At 54.5% G+C, this 25,607-nt stretch overlaps 1 protein-coding gene across 2 annotated transcripts; it reads left to right on the forward strand.

Moving 5' to 3' along the window:
• Positions 1-1,858: 1,858 nt before the first annotated feature.
• Nlrp3 (NLR family pyrin domain containing 3) lies at positions 1,859-24,084 on the forward strand. 2 transcript variants are annotated; one of them, XM_046448437.2, is made up of 10 exons: positions 1,859-1,967; positions 2,169-2,489; positions 5,801-5,914; positions 6,726-8,487; positions 10,694-10,864; positions 13,504-13,674; positions 14,721-14,891; positions 19,706-19,876; positions 20,340-20,510; positions 23,461-24,084. In XM_046448437.2, the coding sequence occupies exons 2-10, from the start codon at positions 2,213-2,215 to the stop codon at positions 23,558-23,560; spliced, it is 3,108 nt and encodes a 1,035-aa protein (XP_046304393.1). In that variant the 5' UTR covers positions 1,859-1,967; positions 2,169-2,212; the 3' UTR covers positions 23,561-24,084. The 2 variants fall into 2 exon arrangements, with proteins under 2 accessions (XP_046304393.1, XP_046304394.1); XM_046448438.2 differs by having other exon boundaries at positions 20,340-20,428.
• Positions 24,085-25,607: the final 1,523 nt, after the last annotated feature.

The following is a 25,607-nucleotide window of genomic DNA, read 5'->3' on the forward strand; positions in this document are numbered from 1 at the left end:
ACCTGCAGCGGCCTGCTGTCCTCCTCCACCTTCAGGGACAGAACACAGGCCTGGGGGCTAGAAGGCGGCCACCCTGGACTCCCTCTTCACCGGCTCTGGCTTCCTGGGGGTCGCTCCTCCCTGTGTGCAGGGTGCTGAGGGTGGGAGGAACTGCTACTGCAGCCCCCAGGACACACTGCTTCCCCAGGGGCCTGGGGACAGGGGTGCACCTTGCTGCTAGCCCAGGCTGGCCAAGAGCTGCAGATTCAGTGTGGAAAACTGAAGGAGCCCTCAGTCCCTGCCTCTGTCGTGATGCAAGCTCTTCACTCCATGCTGAGACCACATCCTTCCTGCCCTGCTGGGCCATGACCACTATAAATTCATCTCATTTCCTCCCCACTCGTTTCCAAGGCTGTGTCTGGGTGAGTCCATGGAGCAGGGTGCTTGGAAAGACGAGGGGAGGAAGGGTGGGCTGGGGGTAGGGACAGGGTTTTCCTGGGTTAGTGGATTAGGGATTTCTTCTTCTAGCGTCCAAGTCTGCCCTTCAGCAGTGTCTCTGGAATGTTCCTTCATGCTTTCACTTGTTGTGTGTGCAAATGCATGTGTGTACGTGTGTGGGGGAGGGCAGGGGAGCAGCTTCAGCTTACCCCCGTGACCCGGCAGATGTGGCCAGCATCCCCTCTGGGTAGTTGATGGGTGGGATGCCCATGAGGACATGAACCTGCAGGAAAGCAGGGGACAGTCAAAGTAAAGACTAGGTGGTGTGCTCGGGCTGGGGCTGAGGGGAACAGAGGATGGACACCTCCTGAGGAGGAGGATCATAAAGTTGGGAGCTGCTGGAGAACCCAGAAGACACAGAAGAATGGACTCTGGGTGGTCCAAAAGTGGAGAGCTGGGAGGCAAGAGGAGGGGGAACAGGGACCGAGGCTCCCCTGTGTGTCCAGCACCAGGCTGCTGTCCCTTTCCCAGCCCTGCCTGCCTGGGTCATTACACATGGTTTGGAAGCTGATGTCCTCTTGCCAATATAGCAAGACGGAGGACTCAAGAGAGAGTATTCCAAACAAAGACAGCCTGTCCGTCTGTCCACACACTGGGAGATGAGGTGCACTTACAGATGCAGCTGGTGATCTCGCCTGGGTGGAGCCTGAGATACAGTTAGGGAAACAGCTACCATTGTCAGGGAGGGGTGCTGCTCTCCCCTCCACCCAGGGAAGGGGCACTGCCCTCCTCTCCACCCAGGGAGGGGTGCTGCTCTCCCCTCCACCCAGGGAAGGGGCACTGCTCTCCCCTCCACCCTGAGTCTCTGAGTGCCTTGGCTTTCTGTCTCATACCTGCTGGGGGACATGATCCCACATGTGCCTCTGATTTAAACCTGGCTCTGTTCCTTCCGGCCTGTGAACTGCTGGGCAGGCACTGAGCCTAGGCCTCTGCAGCCATGTGCTGGCCATGGGAAAGTGCACATCTCATGGGCTCTGTGGAGATCAGAGAAGGAATAAACCCCAGGGCCACACAGCTGGCCAACGGGAGCCTGGCGACATGGGTGATAGCAATCATACTAGGAACTTGAAGGAGACGTGGAGGGGACACCTTTTCACTTTCCACACACACTCTGGTTCCCTGGAATTTCTGTTCCTGTCCGCCAGTGGGCTGAAGAGGACAGGTGGAGACCTGCCCTCCTGTGGAGCTGCCTGAGCTCCTCCTGTGTACCTTAGACTGCTGCTGGGCCCTGGCCTGCATCTTCCTCAGGTCAGGATAGGGGAGAAACCCAGCCTTCATCCTCAGTTCCTAAAGGCGGAATCTCAAGCCGAGAAGCAGAGGGCCATTCTGCCCAGGGCCACAGCCAGGGCAGGGCTCTCTCTGTTCTGTCTGGTGCTTCAGGCAGTATGAGTCTGCCAGGCACCGTGGTGTGCTCCTGCTTATGGGCATGCATGTTTCTACCCCACAGGAGGCTTCCCTCCCATGGCTCAGGCCAGCAGGAGAGCTTTCTGGTAAGCATGGGGCCCACTTTTCAAGATGGGAGGTGGTGCTTCACTGAGTCCAGTGATACTTTTATTCCCCTGAGTACTCTGAGTCCTGCATACCTATGGGTTCCCTGGACCTTAGCTACTTCATAGTGTTCCCTGAGCCTTTGGTGATAGTGTTCCTACACGGGCTTCTTACCCACTGCTGTTCTGCTCCTGCCACTCCAGGGAGGACCTGAGCCCCAGGACCCTGCTCCAGGCTGCTTCTCAAGATGGCAAGTGTGCGCTGCCGGCTGGCCCGCTACCTGGAGGACCTGGAGGACTCAGACCTGAAGAAGTTCAAGATGCACCTGGAGGATTACCCTCCGCAGAAGGGCTGCACCCCACTCCCGCGGGGCCACACAGAGAGGGCTGACCACATGGATCTGGCCACACTCATGATCGACTTCAATGGGGAGGAGAAGGCCTGGGCCATGGCCGTGTGGATTTTCTCTGCGATCAACAGGAGAGACCTTTATGAGAAAGCTAGGAGGGAGCAGCCAGAGGCGGGTGAGTGGGCAAGGCTCTTCTTCTTTCTTTATTAGTCCTAATCAGTTATACCTGAGGAACGCTCTTCTTCAGTACTGGTGGAGTGTGCCCGGCCCAGCTCTGCCTCTTTCTCTCTTGAAGTCCAGTGGTGAGGACACTTGTGCTGTTGAGCAATTCACCTTCAGAACTGCTCACTTGCACAACAGACCCTCCTCATGCCATCCCGCATCTGGAAGCGCCCTGCTTCTGTCTCCAGAGTTTTGCTGCCCGGGTTCCTCTACAGTGGGCTCAGGTGGCGGTGTCTTTTTTGTGACTGATTTATTTCACTTAGCCTGCCCTCCAGGCTCACCTATGCTGTAGGTTCCTCCTTTCCATTTATATATATATAACCAGGAATTGAATCCAGGGCATTTAACCACTGGGCTACATCCCCAGCCCTTTAAAAAATGTTTTATTTTGAGACAGGGTCTTGCTAAGTTGCTTAGGGCCTTGATAAATTGCTAAGCCTGCCTTTGAACTCGCGATCCTCCTGCCTCAGCTTCCACACCTCTGGGGTTACAGGTGTGCACCACTGCGCCTGGCACACCTTCCTCCTTAGAGACTGAAGGGCGTCCGAGTCTCCTGCACAGACCGCATCTCATCCACACACCCAGCTGTCCCTGGACACTCGTGCTGCTTCCTTCTTGTCATCAGTGGCATGAGCTTTGGTGCACAAAGCCCTCTTCCAGAGCCCCGTAGGAACTCTTTTGGGTGTATGCCTGGAGGTGGACTTAGGGACCCTGTGGTCACCCTGTGCTTGTTTTGGAGAGCCCCAGCACAGCTCTTTATACCAGATGCAATTTTATATTCCCACCAATGGGATATGAGAGTCCCGATTTCTCCATATCCATTATTTTCCATTTTCAAAGCAGTAATCAGCCAAAGAAGCATGAGCTGGCACCTCATTGCAGTTTTTCTGTTTTTGTTTTTCTGCCTGCTGGGATCAGACCCTGGGCATCTGCATGTGCTGGACATGGGCTGCCCGCTGAGCGGCGCCCGGCCCTGTCTGCAGTTGTCAGTACCTCCCTGGGGTGCGAGTGCCGAGCACCTTCCTAGGGGCTAGTTGGCCATGTGCATTGCTTCTTTGGAGAAAGTCCTACTCACGTCCTTTTCTGTTGCTGGGTTTCCCTGTTAACTCACTGGGGTGCTTTCCACATGCTGACTTTGCCCTGTTAGATGAATGACTTGCGGTGCCTCTCCCCACCCTTTGGGTTTTGCCTTTTCCTGTTGATGGCATCCTTCGATACACAGAAGGTAGTGTTCTAAAGGAATTTTTTTGGCTTTTCCCTCTTTCTTCCCTCCTGGAAGAGCTCTGAGAAGATCAGGAAGCAGTTTGCTTTTCCTGACTCTTTAAAGAGCCAATGCAGAGTTACCCAGCCCAGGAAGCTGCTCCCCTGGCCACCACCTGGCCTCTGCCTGCTGGACCCGGGGCCTGCACCCTGCTCCTCAAGTCCAGCAGGAGTGTGCTTGGTTCAATGTCACTCACAGGGTCCACAAGCCAAAGCCCACCCCGACAGCTCAGGGGGAACTCTGTCCTCACAGAATGATGTCATTTGTGGGGAAAGCCTTTCCTACGGCTGCTACCTGGGGAACGGAAGCAGTGGCAGAACTGTCCTCAACCCCTGTGTACACACTGGGGGAGGTTCTTCCTCCCAGCCTGGTGTGCGGCAGGAGGGCCAGTGACCTAGAAAGTCAGAGGATGACTTCAATCCGTGGCAGTGAAAGGAGGGAGGGGGGCACTCAGCAGATAAGGAGTTGCGCAGCCAGGTGGCCACCGCAGGGGCAGAGTGGGGAGAGAAGGGAGGTAGGGAGGAGGTGCACAGGGTGACCCTGCAGACAGATCCATGACCACACAGTTCTGACCTTAGAGTCACCCAGGGAGCTTTATAATGCTGACACACCCCTGGAGCCACACTGAAGGGTGATGCTGCTCTGGAGTTCCTAGGAGGCAGCTCTGTTGACTCTGTGGATGGTTTGAGAGCCCCATGGGGTGGTTTGTGGAGTTTCCATGCTTCCTAGTGAGAGAGCTGAACCCCGACCTTCTGCTTGCCCCAGGCTCCTCTGGCCAGAGCTGCAGCCAGGTAGAAAGGGAGGGGTGTTTGGCCAAAGTCTAGTTTTGTTTATTTATTTATTTTTGCAGGGGGTGGGTACCAGGGATTGAACCCAGAGGCACTTGACCACTGAGCCACATCCCCAGCCCTATTTTGTATTTTATTTAGAGACAGGGTCTCACTGAGCTGCTTAGTGCCTCACTGTTGCTAAGGCTGGCTTTGAACTTGTGATCCTCTTGCCTCAGCCTCCTGAGCTGCTGGGATTGCAGGTGTGCACCACTGCACCCGGCTCAAAGTCTAGTTCTTAGCTACCATGCCACGTTGGCTTCCACGTCAGGATTCTGAGTGGAAAAGTTAGAATCCTAGTTTGGAGTCTTTGGGCCAGGTCAAACTTGGGTAAGATTAGGGTGGGCCTGGGATGAGTTAAATGTGGGTTTGGTGACCTTGCCAATAGCGTTTGCTTTCTGAATGAGCACACAGGCTCTGAAGTCTTCCATTTTGCTCTCAGGTCCTGCCCACCTGTTGCTGTCCTAGGTAGTTCTCCTAGGCCAGCTTTTGTCTTACCAGGCCTCAATTTCTCCAGGAATAGCTACTTGGGGATGTCACCAGTGACTGTTCAGACCCCTGTGGGTACATATTGGAGCTTTGAATATAGGAGGGCAGCTGGGCCTCACCTCACACAGACAGCCATCGCTGTGGGATCTCTGGAGTCAGCGTTATAAGGCTCCCTGGGTGAATCTAAGGTCAGCCAGGCTCTAAATGACTACATTAGAACAGAACCCAATGGGTCCTTCTTGTCCTGGAAGACCCAGAAGTCTAGATGTGAGAGTACAGGGTGTGGGTGAGGTGGACACAGGCCATGGCAGGCAGGGAAGGCTAGCCCCTGCTGCAGACCTTGAGGCCCTGGGCTGGCCTCCCTGTTGGACAGGTGGAGACTGGCTTGGCTGGTGCCTTGGCTGGTGCATCCCTGGGCCTGGGAGGGTGCTCTGAGGAGGACACTCTGAGGGTGGAGGCAGTGTGGGGCCCCAGGCTGGCAGGTGGGTGCAGTCCCATTTCAAAGCCGGAGCGCAGGAGGCTCCCACCTCGACTTGTGGCTGAGCACCCAGAGCCTGCAACCCCGAGCCTGGCCTCAGTCTGGGGGACATCTGGGGCGACCCTGACCTTGGCCACTGTTGGGCTGCTCTCAGCTGCTTCCTGAAGCCTGGCTTTTGACACTTCATGATTTCTTCCTCTGGTGTTCAGATAACGCTCATGTTTCCGGTCCCACTGTGGTGTGCCAGGAAGACAGCATCGAAGAGGAGTGGAAGAGTTTGCTGACCTGTCTTTCCAGAATCTCAGCTTGTAAAAAGAAGCATGGTAAGCCAAGGTGGCCTTCCACTAGGTTTCTGACCTGGGTCAGGGGCTGCACAGCTGGCCAGTCACGGTCCTGTTTGCTCCTGCTCCTTGTTTTGTTCTGCTTTTTGGCTCTGGGGATTGAATCCAGAGGTGCTCTCCCTTGAGCCACATCCCCAGTCCTTTTCTTTCCAAGTTGCTGAAGCTGATCCTCCTGCCTCGGCCTCTGGAGTAGCTGAGATTACAGGTGTGGCCAGTGCACCCCTCCTCTACTCCGTGGGATGCAAGAGCTGTCTTAGGAAATCCACTATCAGTCAAGGAAGCAGATCCAGGCTTGCCTGGCTCCTCATGGTCCCAGAGCCCAGGGAGGTGCTGAGGGATTCAAGGTCTAGGATGTAGGGAGGGAGTAAGATTAGAAAAGGAAGTGCTTTCTGTCTGGTGGCTGCACACATAGTCTGGACCTCTGCTCAGTTGTGCTTGTGAGAGTGTAATGCTTTTGGGACCCTTCCCAGCAGGCCCCGGAGAAATGACATCTCCTCTGTCTCTGTCCCCATTGCCACTCCCTCTGGATCACAGGCCCATATTTTTCTTGTTGTTTTAAGGAATGCAGACGTGGATTTGCATCTAGACACATCTGAAATACAGTAGCTCGTGTGCTCATACCTGGGTTCCACACACACGTGGGAGGCACACTGCCTTCTGCTGGCAGCCGGTGCTCCCTGCCTTCCCGTCTTGCATCCGGGCAGCAGCCTCAGCGCCCCCTGCAAGGCGCGGCTCTGTTGGCGGCCTGACTTTCTGTCTCTCCAGGGCCTGATGACTTTCTGTCTCTGCCTAGATTACTGCAAGGAGTACCGGAGACACGTGAGGAGCAGGTTCCACTGCATTGAGGACAGGAACGCGCGCCTGGGCGAGAGCGTGGACCTCAACAGGCGCTACACGCGGCTGCGGCTGGTCAAGGAGTACCCGAGCCAGCAGGAGCGGGAGCAGGAGCTGCTGGCCATCGGCGGGACCAAGACGTGGGACAGGCCCATGAGCCCCATCAGGCTGGAGCAGCTGTTCGAGCCCAACGACCAGCATTCAGAGCCTGTGCACACGGTGGTATTCCAGGGAGCTGCTGGCATTGGGAAAACGATCCTGGCCAGAAAGATTATGTTGGACTGGGCATCCGGAAAGCTCTTCCAGGACAAGTTTGACTATCTGTTCTACATTCACTGTCGCGAGGTAAGCCTGGTGACCCCGAGGAGCCTGGGGGACCTGATCGTCAGCTGCTGCCCTGACCCAAATCCACCTGTGCACAAGATCATGCGCAAGCCATCCAGGGTCCTCTTCCTCATGGATGGCTTCGACGAGCTTCAGGGAGCCTTTGACGAGCACTTAGGCGTGGTCTGCACCGACTGGCAGAAGGCCGAACCGGGGGATGTCCTCCTGAGCAGCCTCATCAGGAAGAAGCTGCTGCCCGAGGCCTCTCTGCTGATCACAACAAGGCCCGTGGCCCTGGAGAAACTGCAGCACCTGCTGGACCACCCTCGGCATGTGGAGATCCTGGGTTTCTCCGAGGCCAGGAGGAAGGAGTATTTCTTCAAGTACTTCTCCACCAAGGCGCAAGCCAGTGAGGCCTTCAGGCTGATCCAGGAGAATGAGATCCTGTTCACCATGTGCTTCATTCCGCTGGTCTGCTGGATCGTGTGCACAGGGCTGAAGCAGCAGATGGAGAGTGGGAAGGGCCTGGCTCAGACGTCTAAGACCACGACGGCCGTGTATGTCTTCTTCCTCTCCAGCCTGCTGCACTCCCGCGGGGGCGGCCAGGAGCAGCACCTCTCCGCCCACCTCCGGAGCCTCTGCTCTCTGGCTGCGGACGGAATCTGGAACCAGAAGATCCTCTTTGAGGAGTGTGACCTGAGGGACCATGGCCTGCAGGAGGTGGACGTGTCGGCCTTCCTGAGGATGAATCTGTTCCAGAAGGAGGTGGACTGCGAGAAGCTCTACAGCTTCATCCATATGACCTTCCAGGAGTTCTTTGCGGCCATGTACTACCTGCTGGAGGAGGAGGAGGAGGAGGAGGCGGGCAGGGAGAGGGACGTGCCCACTCTGCGTCTGGAGCTTCCAGACCGAGACGTCAGGGTGCTGCTGGAGAACTACGGCAAATTCGAGAAGGGATACCTGATCTTCGTGGTGCGCTTCCTCTTCGGCCTTGTGAACCAGGAGAGGGCCTCGTACTTGGAGAAAAAACTGAGCTGCAAGATCTCTCAGCAAGTCAGGGTGGAGCTGCTGAAATGGATTGAAGCCAAAGCCAAGGCCAAGAAGCTGCAGGTGCAGCCCAGCCAGCTGGAGTTGTTCTACTGCCTCTACGAGATGCAGGAGGAGGGCTTCGTGCAGCGGGCCCTGGACCACTTCCCCAAAATGGAGATCAGCCTCTCCACCAGAATGGACCATGTGGTTTCTTCCTTCTGTATCAAGAACTGTCGTTGTGTGGAGAAACTCTCCCTGGGGTTTCTGCACAACTTGCCCAAGGAGGAGGAGGAAGAGGAGGAGGAGAGCAGACATCTCCCCACCAGCCAGCGAGCCCTCCTGGATCCTCATGCTGCCTATTCTCACAGGTAAGGAGACAGGTTCCAGCAGGAGGCAGAATGTGCCTCTGCTTTCTGGCTCCTTTTCATGGTATTTCTTCCTCTCCTCTCTTTTTAACTATCCTTCAAGTGCCATATAATGATGTCACCGGTGCTCATTTCTGTCAGACCCTTTCATTATCAGAGATTGACTTTTGGTTGGTGGATAAAACCAAAGACAAAGAAAACCCATAAAACAAGAAACAAGTGTTTGGAAACATGCCAGTTCAGCATGAAGTATTGGGTGGATACAGAATTGCATGGAAGTGTTTATAAACTTCAATTGCTGCTAATCTACTTGGTGCATTGTCTTTGTCTATTTTGTGCTGCTATATTAGAATGCCTGAGGCTGGGACATTTGCAAAGAACAAAGGTTTATTAATTACAGTTCTGGAGACTGGGAAGTCCTAGACCTATGGGCCTACCCCTGGAGAGGAACTTTGTGCTACATCATCCTTGGGGGAAGGTGGAAGAGCAAGAGAGGGTGTGTGCACATGAGGGTGCAAGAAGTGAGACCTCAGCCCCCTTCCTTCTGTAATGGTGGTAGTCTATGTGAGGATGGAGCCCCTGTGACCAGAGCATTCCTACCAGGCTCCTCTGTCCAGCACACGCTTTGGGGCACACATCTAAAGTACAGCATTCATGGCAGGTGGTCAGTGCCTGAGGGGCAGAACAACCCTGAGAGTTGGGGTCCAGGAACACAGAGGAGCAGGGCAAGGTGCTGCACACCTGTGGCCCCAGTGACCTGGGAGATTGAGGTCAGCCTCAGTGACTCAGTAAGACCCTGTCTCCAAATAAAAATGAAGGGCTGGGGACATAGCTCAGTTGGTAGAGCTCTTGCCTCACATGCACAAGGCCCTGGGTTCCATCCCAAGCACTAAAAAGAAAAGAAAAGAAAAGGGCTGGAATGTAGCTCAGTGGCAAAGTGACCCAAGTTCAATCTCCAAGACCAAGCCCCCTAAAACAAACTAGTAACGCAGAGGACAGGGGGACCTAGAGTGGTGGAGGGGAGGTCAGTGGAGGCAGGGAAGCCAGGCTGCCTTGGAGGCTTGGTCCTGTGTGTTGGGGGCGGGGGGCAGGGACTGGCAGGGACAGAGAGAGTACAGTCTCCATGTGCAGAAAGAGCACAAGCGATCGCCGGGTGGCATGGCTGCGTGGACAGCCCTAGGGTGAGTCGTGGGGGCAGGGCAGGGAGGGCGGAGCCTCCTTTGAGGCTCTGCCTTGGCTTTAGATTTATTTTAAACTGGAGAATAATGGAGAGAGATAGATGATAAATAGATAAGTGACTGATAGGGACAGACACACAGACAGGCGGATGGCTTATTTGGTGTGCTGGGGATCAAACCCAGGGCCTTGCTCATGCTAAGCATATGCTCGGACACTGAGCTGCCCCAGGCCCTGATGTTTTGACGGCGTTGATTGGCATACCCATAATTCACCAGTGCACACATATTTGGTGGTGAGAGTGCTAAAATCCATTTTATCGATTTTAACATGCACAAAAATTTGTTATCGACTGTGGTCCTCAGGCTGTGCCACAGGCAACCAAAGCTCATCCCTGCCCCACTTGCTGAAGCTTCGCCTCCTTTCATAGGCCAGCCCTTTCCCCTGTCCCCATCCCTGCTAGCAAACACTGCTGTCCCTTCCTGGGACTTTGACTCTTAGATTCTCCCATGTGCTTTGGCATTAGGATGTCACCCAAAGCAGCCCTTGGGGGCTGGCCAGGGAGCTGAAGCCAGTCGCCCTGTACTACCTGGAGGTCCTCGGGTCATTTCACTTCTGAAGTCCCTTCTGTGTGACTGAAGGCACCATCTATGGACCAAGAAATGGGCCCTCGTCGGCACCAAGCGTGCCGCCCTTGTTCTTGGACGTCCAGAACATCGGCAGCAAGCCCATTTCTGTTGTTGACAAGCCGTCCGGTGTCTCCTATTGGGTGCCGATGGGCAGATGCCTGAGAGAGGCTGTCCCTTGCCATGGAAGGCTTGCCCAGGGCAGTCAGGCAGTGGGCAGCTGGAGGGCGCCGGGGGTCCATTCTCTGTGGCAGAGGTCTTCCCAGTGCCCCGCCCTCTGCATTCCTCCTGAGCCATCTGGGCCTTCCCAGCCCTGGGACCTCCTATGAACCAGCCAGGCATCTCTGGTTCTGCTCCTGACTTTAGAAACCAGTCTTCCTTCTCTCCCTCTCCCTTCCGACTTCTAGGCTGGTGAGCTTCTCTCTCACGTCCAGCTTTTGCCGGGGCCTCTTCTCGGTGCTGAGCAGCAATCAGTGCCTGACTGAGCTGGACCTCAGCGACAACACCCTGGGGGACCCAGGCACGAGGGTGCTCTGCGAGGCTCTCCAACAGCCGGGCTGCAACATCCAGAGGCTGTGGTGAGTGCCCCTTGCTCCTCGCGGGAGGGGCAGGCCTGCAGGGACGCTGGGGCTGTCCTCAGCTGCCTGGCAAAGCCCACAGGCCTGACTTTATCTCCTGGCCAGGCCAAAGGTCAGCAGGCTGGCTTTTCCTGAGGCCTCTCGCCTGGGCACGGAAGTCGCTGTTTTGTCCCTGTCTTCACACTCTCCCTATTGGGTCTGTGGCCTCTCCCTAACAGGACACCAGTTAGAGGTCCACACCAATGACCTCCTTCCACTTACCACTGGTGGGAAGACCCTCCTTCCAAATGCACGTCTATTCTGTGGTCCTCCTGTCCATTGCAAGTGGCCAGGAGGACAGCCGGGGCAGTTTTGGATGGGGGAGGACTGGGGAGGAACTGAGAAGAAAGTGAGTTCTTGGTGGCAAACAAAAAGGCCATGTCTTTTACTCTCTCCTGTGTCCTCGTGGCCAGGCTCATCGAGGAGAGCCAGAGTTTCATTATGCATGGTCACAGTTAGCTGAGTTAGGCCACCAGGATGTTCTGCATAGACTGAAATGTCCTGGGGACTCTCCTGTGGCTTTGCTAGGAAGTTCCACTGTCCGCCAGAGCTGAGTCAGATTCACATGTCTGAGTGCAGCTGGGTTCCCTGCCCTCTGCAGCTCCAGGTCAGCACGTGCCCCTGCGCTACATGAAAAGCTGCATGTCCACAGTGAGGCCTGCTTCTTCTTCTTTTTGGAGGGTGGGGTGGGTAAAAAGTGTTTCCCAGGCTGGTCTTGAGCCCCTGGAGACCTTCCCACCTCAACCTCCCGTGTGGCTGGGACTGCAGGTCTGTGCCACTGTGCCCAGCTCCTGCGGCCACCTCTCATGCTCCTCACACCCACCCGACCCTGGCCTTATCCATTTCACCTACTGTACAGCCACTGTCCCCTTTCCTGGTTCTTACCAGCCCAACTCCAGCAACCCTGTACCCCTGCTGGTCATTGCAGTGGCCTCTTGGTCCTCTGGGTCAGTCTTGCTGCTCTCTTTGCAACACCTGGACACACATCTACAGAGAGCCTGTAGGCTGTTTGGTCTCTCCATCTGCTCATGCCCCCGCCCATCTGTCCTGCACGCAGGAGATGGGATTGTTCACAAGTCCTACCTTGGCTGTGTCTTCACATGCCTGAATCTCTTGCCACTCTTTTCATAAATTAGAAGCCTCCTCTTGCCCCAGGGTTCTGGTTGCTGACCTTGCACCCTTGGTTCTTGAGCTTCACCCCAAGGCCCTCTCCTTGCCTCTCCTCTGGGTTCCCCACGTGATTCTAGGGGGTGAGACACAGACAGGGATAAGGAGATGCTTGTGGATAAGGAGAGACCCAGCTGTCTATGTGCTTGCAGTTGGTATAAAGATGGGGACAGAAAGGAAGGTGCCCCAGATGTTCCTGCTCCCACAACAGGGACAAATTGTTGTTGTTGGGGGAGATGACAGTGGGGAAATGTGTATGTGTGTGTATAGTGGTAAAAGTTTTCTGTTGCTACAACAAAATACTTGAGGCTGGGTATTTTAGAAAGAAAAGCAGCTTATTTGGCTCACAGATTTGGAGACTAAAAGCCCAAACAGCCTGGTGCCAGTCTTGGGGAGGGTCTCTTGGTGGATGGCATCATGATGGGAGTGTGTGCCAGAGGGAGAGATCATGGTGAGTTTGGAAACTGGAGAGTGGGGAGGGGCTGGGCTCACTCATTTACGACACCCTCTTGTGAGGACTAACTGGGGTGCCAGGAAGATGATGCTAGTCTCTTTGGAGGCCAGCACCCTGGTGACCTCATCACCTGCACTCGGCCCAACCTCTTGAAGGTCCCACCACCTCCTGATATCACCACGCTGAGCCCAAGCCCCTGACATGTGAGCCGTGGGGGATGGGTCACATCCACACCCAGGGAGGCCATTGAGAACCAGGCCCTCTGCTTTAGTGTCTCTCCTCCGGGTAAATGGAGCACTGTGATTAAATCGTCACAAGAACAGGGAGAAAAGCTGGCAAAGACAGCGAGGCCACTGCTGGGGCGCCGCTGTGGGGACGTGGTGCCGAGCTGGACCCAGTGCTGCCTCTCCATGGCCGGCTGCCCGACACCCACCCTGTAGAGTTGGCCTCCTGGTGCCAGGGCTGGATTTAGGAGCTCTGGGTGGATGGCATTCCCACGAGGGCCTGGCACATTCCCCTCGCACTGGAGAACCCAGGGCCTCCTGGTTCACACAGCAAGTGCACACTGGGTGGACAGCCAGGAAGGGACAGTTAACCTGCCCTCTGACCACGTGACAGGAGCCCGAGGGAAGCAGAGGAGGAGGTTTGTTTTGGCTCTACTTCCAGAGGTCTCGGTCTGGCGCTGCTGCTCTGGGCCTGGGGTGGGACAGCCACTCAGGTGGGGCATGTGTGGAGTCCACTCACCACGGTGGCTGGGACCTGAGGAGATACAGGAGTAGGGCCAGGGTCCCCGTGTCCCTTTCCAGGGCCTGTCCCGTGACCTCTCTCCTTCCCCAGGCTCCACCCCAAAGGCCCCACCGCCTCTAGGGCACACTGGGGGCAGACGGCCATGCCTACTGCACACAGGCCTTGGGGAGAGCCCAGAGCCCACCGCGACCGGAGCCACATCATGACACCTCTTGCCTCCGTCTTGCTGCAGGCTGGGGCGCTGTGGCCTTTCCCATCTGTGCTGCTTCGACATCTCCTTGGTGCTGAGCAGCAACCAGAAGCTGGTGGAGCTGGACCTGAGTGACAACGCCCTGGGAGACTTTGGGGTCCGGCTTCTGTGTGTGGGCCTGAAGCACATACTCTGCTGTCTGCAGAAACTCTGGTGGGTCTGGGCGCGCCGGGCAGCTCTGCCCGTGGGGGTGCCTGGCAGCTCCTGAGCAGTGAGCCTCAGGAGCTGGTGCTTCACAGTGAGAGTGGCCGGGCTGCTCGGAGGACCCAGGTGTCTTCTGTGGGTGCTGTCAACCATCCAGTCGGGGCTTGGGAGAGCCGGTGGAAGCCCTGGTGGGGCATGAAGAAATGGTGGGGCCAGCCAAGGCCCGTAAGGCCACTGTGGGGTGTGCAGAAAGAGTGTGGGACTTCATGGGGAGCTCTCAGATAGATAGAAAACCCATGCCAAAGTGTGACGCTTCCTGACACTGGAGGGAGACTTGCATTCTGGAGAAGAGAGCACTCGGGAGGGTGGGGCCAGTTCACGATGGAGACGCGGGACAAAGGAAAGCAAGCCAGCACTCCAGTGTTGTGGAGGGGTGAAGTGAGCCTTGGGCACTGGTGGGGGCCAAGGCGGCACAGTCCCGTTGGGAAGCTGTGTGGCAGTTCCCCAAACAGAATGACCCCTTGAGCCAGCAGCTCTACTCAGAGGCTCAGGCACAGGCCCACAAAGAAACGCAGCAGGCAGCTGGGAGTGACCCACCACAGGTGTCCCCTGGTGGAAGGGGTCACCGGCCTTTGGGCCCACGTGCAGGCTGAGCTAAGCCAGGGGCAGGGCCGCACTGCACGACCCCACAGGAAGCCTGGGAGAGTTAACAAGGTGGGGAGGCCAGGGGAGGGATGTGAAGGTGCCCAGCTGCGGTTCAGTTTATGGAAAGAGCTCCAGGCATGGGTGGCCGTGGCTGCAGGAGACTGTGCACGGGTGTATGCCATTGAGTCGTGCAGCTAGAATGGCGAAGTGGTCAACTTTATCCTACTTTGCCACCTTGGCATCAGCCCAGGGGCCAGGGAGGTGTCACAGTGCTGGATGGGCTTGGAAGGGCTTGCTTGTTACCACAGCGGGAGGTCAGGCTCCCGCAGAGGGTGGGGCACGCGGGCGGTCAGGTGCTCCCCCTGGAGGGGCCAGCTGGAGAGCCACAGACTTTCTCCTCTCCTTGAAAGGTTGGTCAGTTGCTGCCTCACCTCAGCATGCTGCCAGGACCTCGCGGCCGCGCTGAGCGCCAGTCGCTCCTTGACTAGACTCTACATTGGAGAGAACGCCCTGGGCGACTCAGGAGTCGGGACTCTCTGCGAGGCCATTGGACATCCACAGTGCAGCCTGCAGAAGCTGGGGTAAGGCTGCCTCCAGCCCCAGGCAGAACGTGGTGGTGACCCCAGAGAGGGAGGCCGCTGGGCTTAGGGAAGAGAACCAAACAGCCGTGGCAGAGTGTCCGGCAGGGGTCGCCCTTCCTGTCCACTCCACAGTCCACCAATCATGGACTTAACCAGCTGCAGACCAAACCTATCTGAAAAAATAGGTCTGTACTGAACATAAACACAGGTTTCCCTTGTCATCGTTCCCTAAACAGTGCAGTGTCACAGCTGCATCGTGTGCATTCCATCAGGGATGGTAAGTAACACTGAGGGGAGTCCAAGAGGGTGTGCCGGCCATAAGCACATTCTGCACTACTCTGTGGGCACGTGAGCACCTGCTGACTCTGATGCCACGGGGCGAGGGGATGGGCGGAGCCACCCCCCCCCAGGATACCAGGGTCAGCTGGGTTGCTGCTAATGAGGCCAGTGTTTGCTAATTTGTGGTTATTGGCATTCCTAAAGTTAGAAGAGACTTTAGAGAAGGTGCAGCCCAATTCCCACTGAATGAGGAAGCTCTAGAGTTGGCCTGAGTTCACCTGTTCTAGGTGAGGACACCTGCAGGCATGCAAGTGACTGCAGCAGTGTGGCCTCAGCACAAAGCGTGTCTCCCCATGCAGCACCTCCTCTGGTTCCCTGTCCTGGTTCCTGTCCTCCTCCCCAGGGCTCTGAGAAGCAACTTAGTCCTGCCCCTGGGCTGCTCTCACCCTCGTCTTATTTTGCACCGACATTGCTAAATCCCCACCTGGGACACAGCTCAGCATCTTTACCCACCCAGTCACGCTCTCCCAGGGGGGCTGGCTTGCTGAGGGTCCTTAGAAAGGCGCCTCAGACAGGAAGTTGGGGGCCTCCTTCCTTCCATGAGCTCTGCTTTTGCTGGCCAACTCCCTGCTTGTCTTGGGTTTTTGGCAGCCATGTCAGGCTTTCGAGACTGGATTTCTGCAGTAAATAAGAATACAGAATACCGATTAATAATCCCATACTTTCCATATATCCCTGCATGGTTTTCTCAGTTGGGCTCATAAAAATGACACAAAGTAGTTATAGGAGTCGCCAACATTTTCTTTTCTTTGGAGCACTGGAGATTAACACCAGGGATGCTTTACCATGGAGCTACAATTAATTTTTAATTTATTTAAAAATTTTTAAAAATTAATTTTGATTAAATATTTTTAAAATTTCTTGAAACAGGGTCTCATTGAGTTGCTTGGGGCCTTTCTAAATTGCTGAGGCTGTCCTTGAACTCGCAATCCTCCTGCCTCAACCTCCTTGGTCTCTGGGGCTACAGGTGTGTGCACCACCAAGGCCAAGTAGAGGAGGCAGTGAGGCTCTGGGCACAGCCTGTGCCTGAGGATGCTGGGGAGAGGTGGTAAAGCTCCCCGCACACACACTGGCATCATTTCCTGTGCCCTTGCTGCCTGGTGGAGTGTTGCTGTGGGGCTCTACGGGGGCCTCTGCATCCAGCTCTCAACCTGCACTGGGCTCACGTGGACCTTTCTTTTGACCCATCATCTAGGCCTGTTTGAATCATTTTTTTTTGGGGGGGGAACTGGGGATTGACTCAGGGGCACTGGACCACTGAGCCACATCCCAGCCCTATTTTGTATTTTATTTAGAGACAGGGTCTCACTGAGCTGTTTAGTGCCTCACTGTTGCTGAGTCTGGCTTTGGACTTGCGATCCTCCTGCCTCAACCTCCTGAGCTTCTGGGATTACAGGCATGTGCCACTGCACTCAGCTGAACCTTGATTCTGTTGGTATGTTGTGTAAAGACAAGCAAACAGTAGGCATCTTTGTTCACATTACTGACATAAAGTTGGCCAGATCAGCATTCAGGGCAACATATAGTAAGAAGGGTTTTTGAGGAGCACTCCGTCAGTGCAGTCAACCACAGTCTGCATCAGGAGGCCTGGCCCTCCCTTGACCGCCCACCCCAGAGCTCTCCTTCCTGGAGGACAGCTGCACGCAGAGCTTCAGCACTGTGCTCTGCTGCTCTTGGTTGTTCAAGGTGTGATTTGGCCCCTTTATTTTACAAGTAAATAATGTCTGTCTTCGCAAACATCCTCAAAGGGAGAGGATGACAGACACAGATAAGAGGCAAACAAAAGTGGCCTCATGGGGTCGCACTGCTTCTCTGCCCACCTTCTGTGAAGAGTTCCTGCACAAGCCACATCAGAGCAGGTGCTGGATCAGGTGTGGCATGAGCTGTGAGAAGAACAGGGACCAGCACTCCGGGCAAAGCCTACAGAGGAGAGGCCCCCATGACCCTGACCTCTGTGCCCAGCTGACTAAGTTGCTCAGGGCCTTGCTAAGTTACTGAGGCTGGCCTCAAAGTTGCTGTCCTCCTGCCTCAGCCTCCCCTGTTGCTGGGATCACAGGTGTGTGCCTCCGCACCCGGGTCATACACATGTAAGTCTCTAGAGGTGGATTCCTTAGGTGGACTCAGGGAGTTGGGACTTCCAGACACCTGTGTTTTATTAGGTATAGCCAGATTTTCTCCTCTTGAACTTCAGGCCTTAATCTGTAGCTTACATGTTGTGTCCCCTGTCCCTCACCTCCCCAGTGTCACAAAAGCATAACACAGAGAGTATTTGCAAAACATGATTAATCGTCAGAATGGCCCTCCCCCTCTTTGAACTGATCCTGCTGGATTGGGATTCTGCTGGGACCTGCCAGCCAGTGAACACCGGGAAGCTCTAAGCTGCCTTTACTTTCAGTTCCATCCTTTTATTTCTTCTTCTTATTTTTGGTTTCCTTAACGTCACACCAAGGAAACTTGATAGCCTGCATAAATGACAGTATTGAGCCTTTCCTCAGAATCTTCAAAAAGGTTTTGCGAAAGTAGGATGAGGTTGCATGCTTGGTCACTAAATATGAGCCTCTGGACCAGCCCCGGCCCCATTTCTGCCCCCTCCCAGCGACACTGAGCTGGTGTTAGTGCTGGAGCTGGCCTGGGCTCACTCTCCTGCTCCTCTGGTCTCTTTTTAGGTGACGTGGTTGTCCCTTCTCCTCTTTATTCTCAGCTGTGAAGGCCCCACTTATACTTTATTTGATAAAAAATTTTAGTTGTAAATGGGCACAATACCTTTATTTTACTTATTTGTTTTTATGTGGTGCTGAGGATCCAACCCAGGGCCTCAGACATGCTAGGTAAGTGCTCTACCACTGGGCTACAACACAAGTCCCCCACTTATTCTTAAGCAATTACTCTGATCCTCATTTTTTTTTCCATGGTAAGTTTAGGGATAAGAGAAACACCATGTTGAGTTTTAATAATTCAATAGGATGATTCCATTCAGCGTCATCACCCCACAGTGAGGTACCTAACAAATACCCCACCAGTGTTAGCTCTTTAGTCTTCATTGTGAGATGCTCTTGTGAGTTGAGGCCCAACAGACTAACCCCCCGCAGTGCCTGGCAAGGATTCTGTGCTCAGTGGACACAGGGTGAGCTGGATGTGGGGAAACCGAGACGCCCAGTTGGTGCGCCCTCTAGTCAGGGGATTTGTTGTTTGACTGTGCAAACCTGTCGCGGTGCACACCCACCTGCCAGCTTCCAGCGTCCTTCCAGCTGCAGTACTGGGTCCCTGGCCATGCCCAGCCCTGAATGCCAGTGTCTTCACAGACTTCCTGCTGCTTGCTCACTGCTGCCCTTCCTGGGCAGGGCCCCTTCCCCTCCTTTGGCACTGCCCATCTCTGCTAGTGAGCCTCGTGTCCCTACTGTGTGCGGTCATCGAGGACCTGATGGTGGTCCTTCCTGGAGGAGGGAGTAGGCCACTCAGCGCCTGTCAGTCTGCTGGTCCGGGCATCACTTCCCCTCCATCCCACGTCCTTGTTTTTCTCACTCCAATTCTCCCTCGACTAGGGAAATAGAGATGAGCTGGTGACAGGACTTCTTGTCATCTTGGTCATATGTTCACGCACACTATTGGAACGACTCCTTCTGTTTCTGTTGTGCATGATTTTAGAGACCAAAGGGCTTAAAATGTGCCCTTGCCGAGAACTCTGGTCAGGGGCACTGTTACCGCATGAGACGTTCTTGTTCATGGCCATTCACTGCAGACTGAGTGGCCTTTGTGTGATGCCCATGTGCCTTCATGAACTCCCAAGCAGGAAGGACACAGCTGTCTGTCTCAGAGCCCTCACGGTCTTGTTGGGTGAGAGCTCAACTTGACCCAAAGGGAGAACATCAAACTCCTCACCCCTTGGTTCTAATGCAAACCAAGATTTACACTTTGAGAATCCCTTTCCTGGGAAGGAGGAAGAAGGAATGGACAGCAGGGGTGACAGATAGGGAGGTCCAAGAGGACTGGGAAGTCCTTAACCTGAGCTTGGCACCAAAGGCTGTCAGGGACCTCGCCCTGTCTCCTACCACCTTGCTATGTCGGCCATGTTGAATTACTAGGTGAGAGACCAGTGTCTACCCTTGGAGAAAGGCACACGATTCCCTGAGACTTGGATTTCTATCTGCAAAAGGTGTGGAACTGTTATGGCTGCACCAGAGTCACTCAGGCAGGCACCTGAGGTGTTGGGTCTGTCATCAGGAGCTGCTGGAGTGTTTTCCTGGTTGGAGTGCTGCTGGGTGCTTGAGGCAGGAGGAATCTGCAAGGAAGTGCAGTGTGGTGGGGTATGGGATCCTTCACTTTTCCTCTCCCTCCCTGCAGAACATCTGTGGAGAGCTGCCTGCCTGTGGGATGCCCCTTAGACTGCCCTCAAGGTGAAGGGCACAGCTGCTCAGATGGCTGCTGGGATGTCTGGGATGGGAGCCCACTGAGGGCTCACTCTGCTCTTTCTGCAGGTTGGTGAACTCTGGCCTCACATCCTCTTGCTGCTCAGCTCTGTCCTCCGTGCTCAGAACAAACCGGAGCCTCACACACCTGTACCTGCGTGGCAATGCTCTTGGGGACGCTGGCATCAAGCTCCTCTGTGAGGGGCTCCTGCTTCCCAGCTGCAGGCTGCAGTTGTTGGAGTGAGTCCTCTGCTCCCTCAGGTGGTGTGGGGGTGGTCCCTGGTGGGAAGGGCCTGAGGCGTTGAATCTGAGAGGCCAGGAGTCACAGATGTGGCTATGACAGAGTCTCTGGACAGCAGGTGTTTTCAAGATGGTGTAAAGCCAAGTCGAGCTCCTTGCACCATAGTCCTCTGGGCAGCTGGCAGGCAGGGACAGAGTGGTGCTTGCAGTTTATGGAAATCTGGGGCAGACACAGCCTCTGGGCATGACAGCTTAAGAAACTTCCCTTACTAATTGGTGGGCACAGTCCAGTAGCCTCGAGTGTCCTCCCCTTTAAAGAAGACAGGAAGATGACCTTTGGCACATATGGCTGCACCACACTAGTTAGCCCTGGGAGTTTTCTGGGTCTGAAATGGGGCAGGCTCCGACCCTGGGTCCCTGAAGGGATGACCTGGGCGTGTCCTTGAATCACTCCTTCTTGCAGACTGGACAACTGCAGCCTCACCTCACACTGCTGCTGGCATCTTTCCAGGATCCTGACCTCCAACCGGAGCCTGCAGAAGCTGAGCCTGGGTAACAATGACCTTGGCGACCTGGGGGTCATGATGCTCTGTGAGGTCCTGAAGCAGCAGGGCTGTTTCCTCCGGAGCCTACAGTGAGTGCTCTGCAGAGGAGCCACCCAAACCCCGCTCTCCAGAGGCACTGGCTCTCAGGGTTAGGTTGGGCCTGGCCCCATGCCTTTACTGGGGTACACAGGAAATGGGCTGCCCAGTCAATAGCATCCAGAGATTCAGAGCACCCAGGTACAGTCAGTGCGAGAAGGCTTTCCACCCAGCATCCTGGGGGAAGCCAGTCTATTGACAGTGGCCGACAGTGCTCTGCAGAACCAGGAGGATCTCTGACGGCAAGCGTCCTAGCATAGTGGACTGCTGTCCTGGCTCTGAGGATTTTTAAGTGAAAAAGGGGAGAAATTCCACGACACTCAGCAGGAGGGACCTCAACCCGCCGTCTTCTGCTGTGCCTCAGTGGTGGGCATCAGCTCTGTGGCCGGAGCTTGCAGAGCGTCTCCCAGCTTCTTAGAGCCACAGCCATTGGGGGTCCGCATTCTGTCCTTGGGCCTCTCTCTGCTCTCTTGGCTCCCCTCACCCTCCTGACCGGTAGGTGTTGGATAGTCAAGTCTCGATCCCGGGCCTAACTTTTGTTACTCACACTTTCTCCCTTATTTTAATGTCCAGTCTCTGGCTTCACCAAGGATGTGCTGTGTCCTTAGGTTACCTCTATGAATTCCATGTCTGGATGCTTCTCTGATCCCTCTGCTTGGCGGTTTAATGTGCTCCTCGACTCCCTCATCGAAATCCAAACTCCTGCTCCTCCTCTCTGTCTTCGACCAGCTCCGTCCCAGTTGCAGTCAAGACCAACTTACTCCTAACTGCTCAGTCCAGAGTAGTCTGGTGCTGACCTTCACAGCTCTTCTTTCTTAAACCTCCATCTAACCAATCAGCTTGTCCCGTGAGATCTGCTTCCATGGGATGTCCACTCCCTGGCCTCCTCTTGGTGGCTTTATGTCACTGTCTGGTCACTGTCACCTCTGGTCTGGGTTGTAGGATGCATTCTGAAATGCCATGTCTGCACTGCTCCTTGGGTAGCACACACAGTGAGCTGCTGGATGTGAGACAGTTCTTCTCACTCTTGCCAGGTGCTCTAGTGACTTCCTGTCACATTCACAGTGGGGGAGGGGACTGCAAACTCTTGGTGGCTCTGAGCCCCTTCTGCCAGCGGCAGCTGCTTCTGATGCTCATGCTGCTTCCATTGCGGTGGTCTCCTTTCGGGTTTGCCAGAGCACAGCCATCTCTGGACCTTTGCTGGTGCTGTCCCTGTGCCTGGAGTTCTGTCCCTTCCAGTTTCCACTTGCCTGCTCCCACACACCCCTACCTGATCTGCACGAGGCTTTGTACTGAAAGCAGCCAGCTGCCCTTGCCGCTTCTCATTCTCCTCCACAGTGGCGCACCCCTTCCATGCTGTGTCATTTTCTTGCTGGTTCATTCTCTATGTCTTTTCCCCACAACACATATTCCACGAGTCCAGGGACTCCTGTCCACAGCTTGTTCCCAGGCTGAGCCCGCCAGGATGCAGGTTGGAATCAACAATGGCTGGTCAGCGCTGCACCCTTGTGGGGATGCAGTGGGACACTTCTCCACGTTCCCAGGAAAGACAGGTGTAGGGACAGAGGGCGGGACTGCTCAGGATGAAGCTGGGGACATTGTTATTTGTGTGTCACTGACGCAGCCCTGAGGGACATTCATGACCTGGCCTGGGGACAGGCTCAGAACAGCCTGGGGAATTCACAGATGCGAGGAGCCTGTCTCCCTCAGCCCCAGCCTCATAACAAAACCAGGCGGGTGGCATAACAGCTGGAGCTTGTTTCTCACAGTCTGGAAGCTGGAAAGTCCCAGATCAAGGTCTGGCTAGTTCCGAAGCTGGTGGGGATTTTCCCTTGTTTGTAGATAGCTTCCTTTTTATGATGTGCTTACGGTGGTTGGCGGGTGGTGGGCGGGAGAGAGGAGTTGGGATAGATGCTCTGGAGTCTGTCCTGCACGGCCATCGACCATTGTGAGGGCCCCATTTGTGACTTCATTTGTCTCTAACCACCTCCAAAAAACCCCATCTCGCCTTGGGGGTCAGGGCTTCATGGGTTTGAAGGCAGATGCTTAGTGTGTGACACCACCAACCAGAGCCTGCTGGAATGAGGTGGGACAGATGGTTCCAAGAGAAGCTATGAAAGACTGGGAGGTGCTCACATCAGAGACCACCTCCGTGGTGTCCCCGCACTGCAAGGCAGATGTAGGGATCCCAATTAAGTGAGTGTCGCGGAAAACGCAAGACCACTGAGAAGATCTGAGCCCAGACAGGACGCTGGTGATGCAGAGGGACAGGTGTGAGCCCAATCTGGCCGTGAGGGTTTCCGTGTGGTTGTGTTTATTAAGGCCTTCCTCCTTCAGGCCACAGTGCAGTGCCTACAGACATATGAAACGCAGTGTCTAACACAACCTGTTGACATAGGAGTGGGCAGCCGAGAGGTGACCTGCTAGACCTGGCAGTGGACACGTGGTCATCATGCAGTCTTCTTCACCTTCACCTGTGTTTGAAGAGGCCAAACATGAAGGTTCAGAATAGAGCAGTCTGTACTGGTTACTCCAGCTACTCAGGAGGCTGAGGCCGCAGGATCCTCAAGTCCAGGAGTCTGAGGCCAGCCTGAGCAACATAGGGAGACACTTCTCAGAAACAAACACTTCAGAAGCCAGCTCTGCACTCAGAGCATAGAGGCATGTAGGGTTCAAGGTTTGAGGAGATGAGTTTTTCTCCAGCACTGGGGGTGGACCCCAAGGTGCTCTACCCCTAAGCTTCACCCCTAGTCCTTTTTATTTTTTTATTTTGAGACAGAGTCTTCCCAAGTGACCCAGTCTGTCCCAGAACTTGGTATCCTCCTGGCTCGGCCTCCTGAGTTGCTGGGATCACAGGTGTATGACTGGCTGGGAGATGAGAATCTTAAGGCTAAAAACTGAGTGTTCTGAGTACAACCTAATAGTTTCTGTTTGCCTTTACAGGTTGTGTGAGATGTATTTCAATTATGAGACAAAATGTGCATTAGAAATGCTCCAGGAAGAAAGGCCAGAGTTGACCATCATCTTTGAGCCTTCATGGTAGGGGTGGACACAGGCCCGCCAGACACTGGATTCTTTGGTTCCACCACCCAGCTGTGCACAGGTGAGGTGAGCCCTCCTGTGCCCAGAGTCACCTCCACATGATCAGTGTCACAGCCAGGGTGACCAAAAGCGCCCTCATGGAGGGAACCGAGGCCATTCATTCCCCTGGACAGTGCGGTTCTCAGCGCCACCACAGCTGCAGATGTTCCTGATGGACTCAACAGAGTCACCTCATTCAGTAAACACGTTCTCTTCCTTTTCCTCTTCCTGCCCCCAAGTGTCCCCTCCCCATCTTCCCTTCTCACTCTGTTTATTTTTGCCAAAGTCTCCATCCCCCTGTTTCTACTAAGTGTGTGTTACACAGAACTACCTATGTGCTATGTGGAATTTTGTGGCAGCTACTTATTTATTTTTAATTTTGTAACAGTTTTCTAAGAAAAGTAATTCATGTTTATTTTAGCTAGTTGAAAATTGAGAAATATTTAAAACCTTCTGGTTATTAAATTGATTGTTTAATTCCAAAAAGTACCCAGAAATCTTTTGAATTATTCATCTAAACTACTAAAGATTGATTGCTGTGTGCATTTAAATATCTCTTTGCAAAGTGACTCAACTGTGGTTGGTGGAAACCGAGTCGCCTTACTCTAGCTCTGCGGGTGGAATGTCAGCTCTGTGTGGCAGGGTGGAATGGCACAGGGCACAGAAGTGAACACAGGGCATGTCTCTCACCTGGGCTGTCTTGGATTTGTCCTGACAGAAGAGCAGTCCCTCTGGTGTGCTCACACAACATAGGGTGTAGGGTGGAGCAAGTGCTTCTGTGAGCCTGGGCGGTGTTGGAGCACACATATTGCTAGAAATGGAAATCCCGCTTCCTCATTCAATGAGCCACCCAGGCCTTGGCTACTCAAAGCGACGTGTTGACGAACATAGGTTGTGCAAGAATGTAAATCAATCTCATGATTGCACACACGCTTTTCAGATAAGCTGTTTTTTTTTTTAAAATAGCAAGACCCTCTAGAGGAAACTGTGTGCCAATGTGTTGTCAGCTTTTGATTGCTGTGACCGAAATACCCAACAAGAATAACCTAGAGGAGGAAAAGTTCATTTGGCTCATGGTTTCAGAAGTTCAGTCTATGGTCAGCTGACTCCATAGCTCTGGGCCCAGGGGAGGCAGAATGGCATGGTAGAGGGGCTGGGAAGGAGCCATGGGGACAAGACCTAATCCCTAAGTGCACGCTTCCAGTGAGCCTGCTCCTTCAGTCACACTCCACCTGCGTTCAGGGACCACCCCGTACAGTGGTCCTTTCATTATTAATCCAGAAAACAGATCAATGCACTGATTAGGTCACAGATCTCATAATCTAGTCAACCATCTCACCTCTGAACATTCCTGTGTTAAGGAGATTTTGGGGGGACATCTCATATCCAAACCAAATACCTAGCTATTTGGGAGACTGAGGCAGAGGATCATATGTTCAAGGCTGGCCTGGGCAACTGAGACTCTGTCTCAAAGTGAAAAATAAAAAGGGCTGGAGTGGCTCAGTGGTAGAACGCTTGCTTAGCACAGGAGGACTTTCAAGTAACTCTTATCTGCATATTTGCTTTCTGCATCTTGGTTAAATGCTGCAGATTGCCTCCTTGCCACAGACCCTTCGAAATGCTGAATAAAAAGTGTGACTCAAATACATGCATGGAGATGGAGAACACCGCAGAGCCGAAGAGGTGGTGCAGAGACGAGGGCTGCTGCTCTTTCACACGTGGACGCTGAGAGTTGATCACGTGCAAGTTGAGGGTTGAATCATGGACACTAGAGGTTGGAAAGGTCAGGAAGTCGGGCAATAGAGGCAGGTTGGAACGAGCTCTGAGGTCCCAGCCCAGGAGGGAGACTTGGTGCACAGCCATTTACACTGTTTATGACCAGCCAGAAGAGGAGAGGCTGCAGATTCCCAGCACAGAGAAGCAGTGAGCACTTGGGGAAAGGAAATGTGAGTGATCTGACGGGATCGTCACCATGGTACATCCCTCGGACATGCGTGAGTGTGCACACA

Source organism: Marmota monax, unplaced genomic scaffold, assembly GCF_021218885.2.
Source record: "Marmota monax isolate L192 unplaced genomic scaffold, Marmota_monax_Labrador192_F-V1.1 WCK01_AAM20220418_F8-fsc00327, whole genome shotgun sequence".
Classification (NCBI taxonomy): domain Eukaryota; kingdom Metazoa; phylum Chordata; class Mammalia; order Rodentia; family Sciuridae; genus Marmota; species Marmota monax.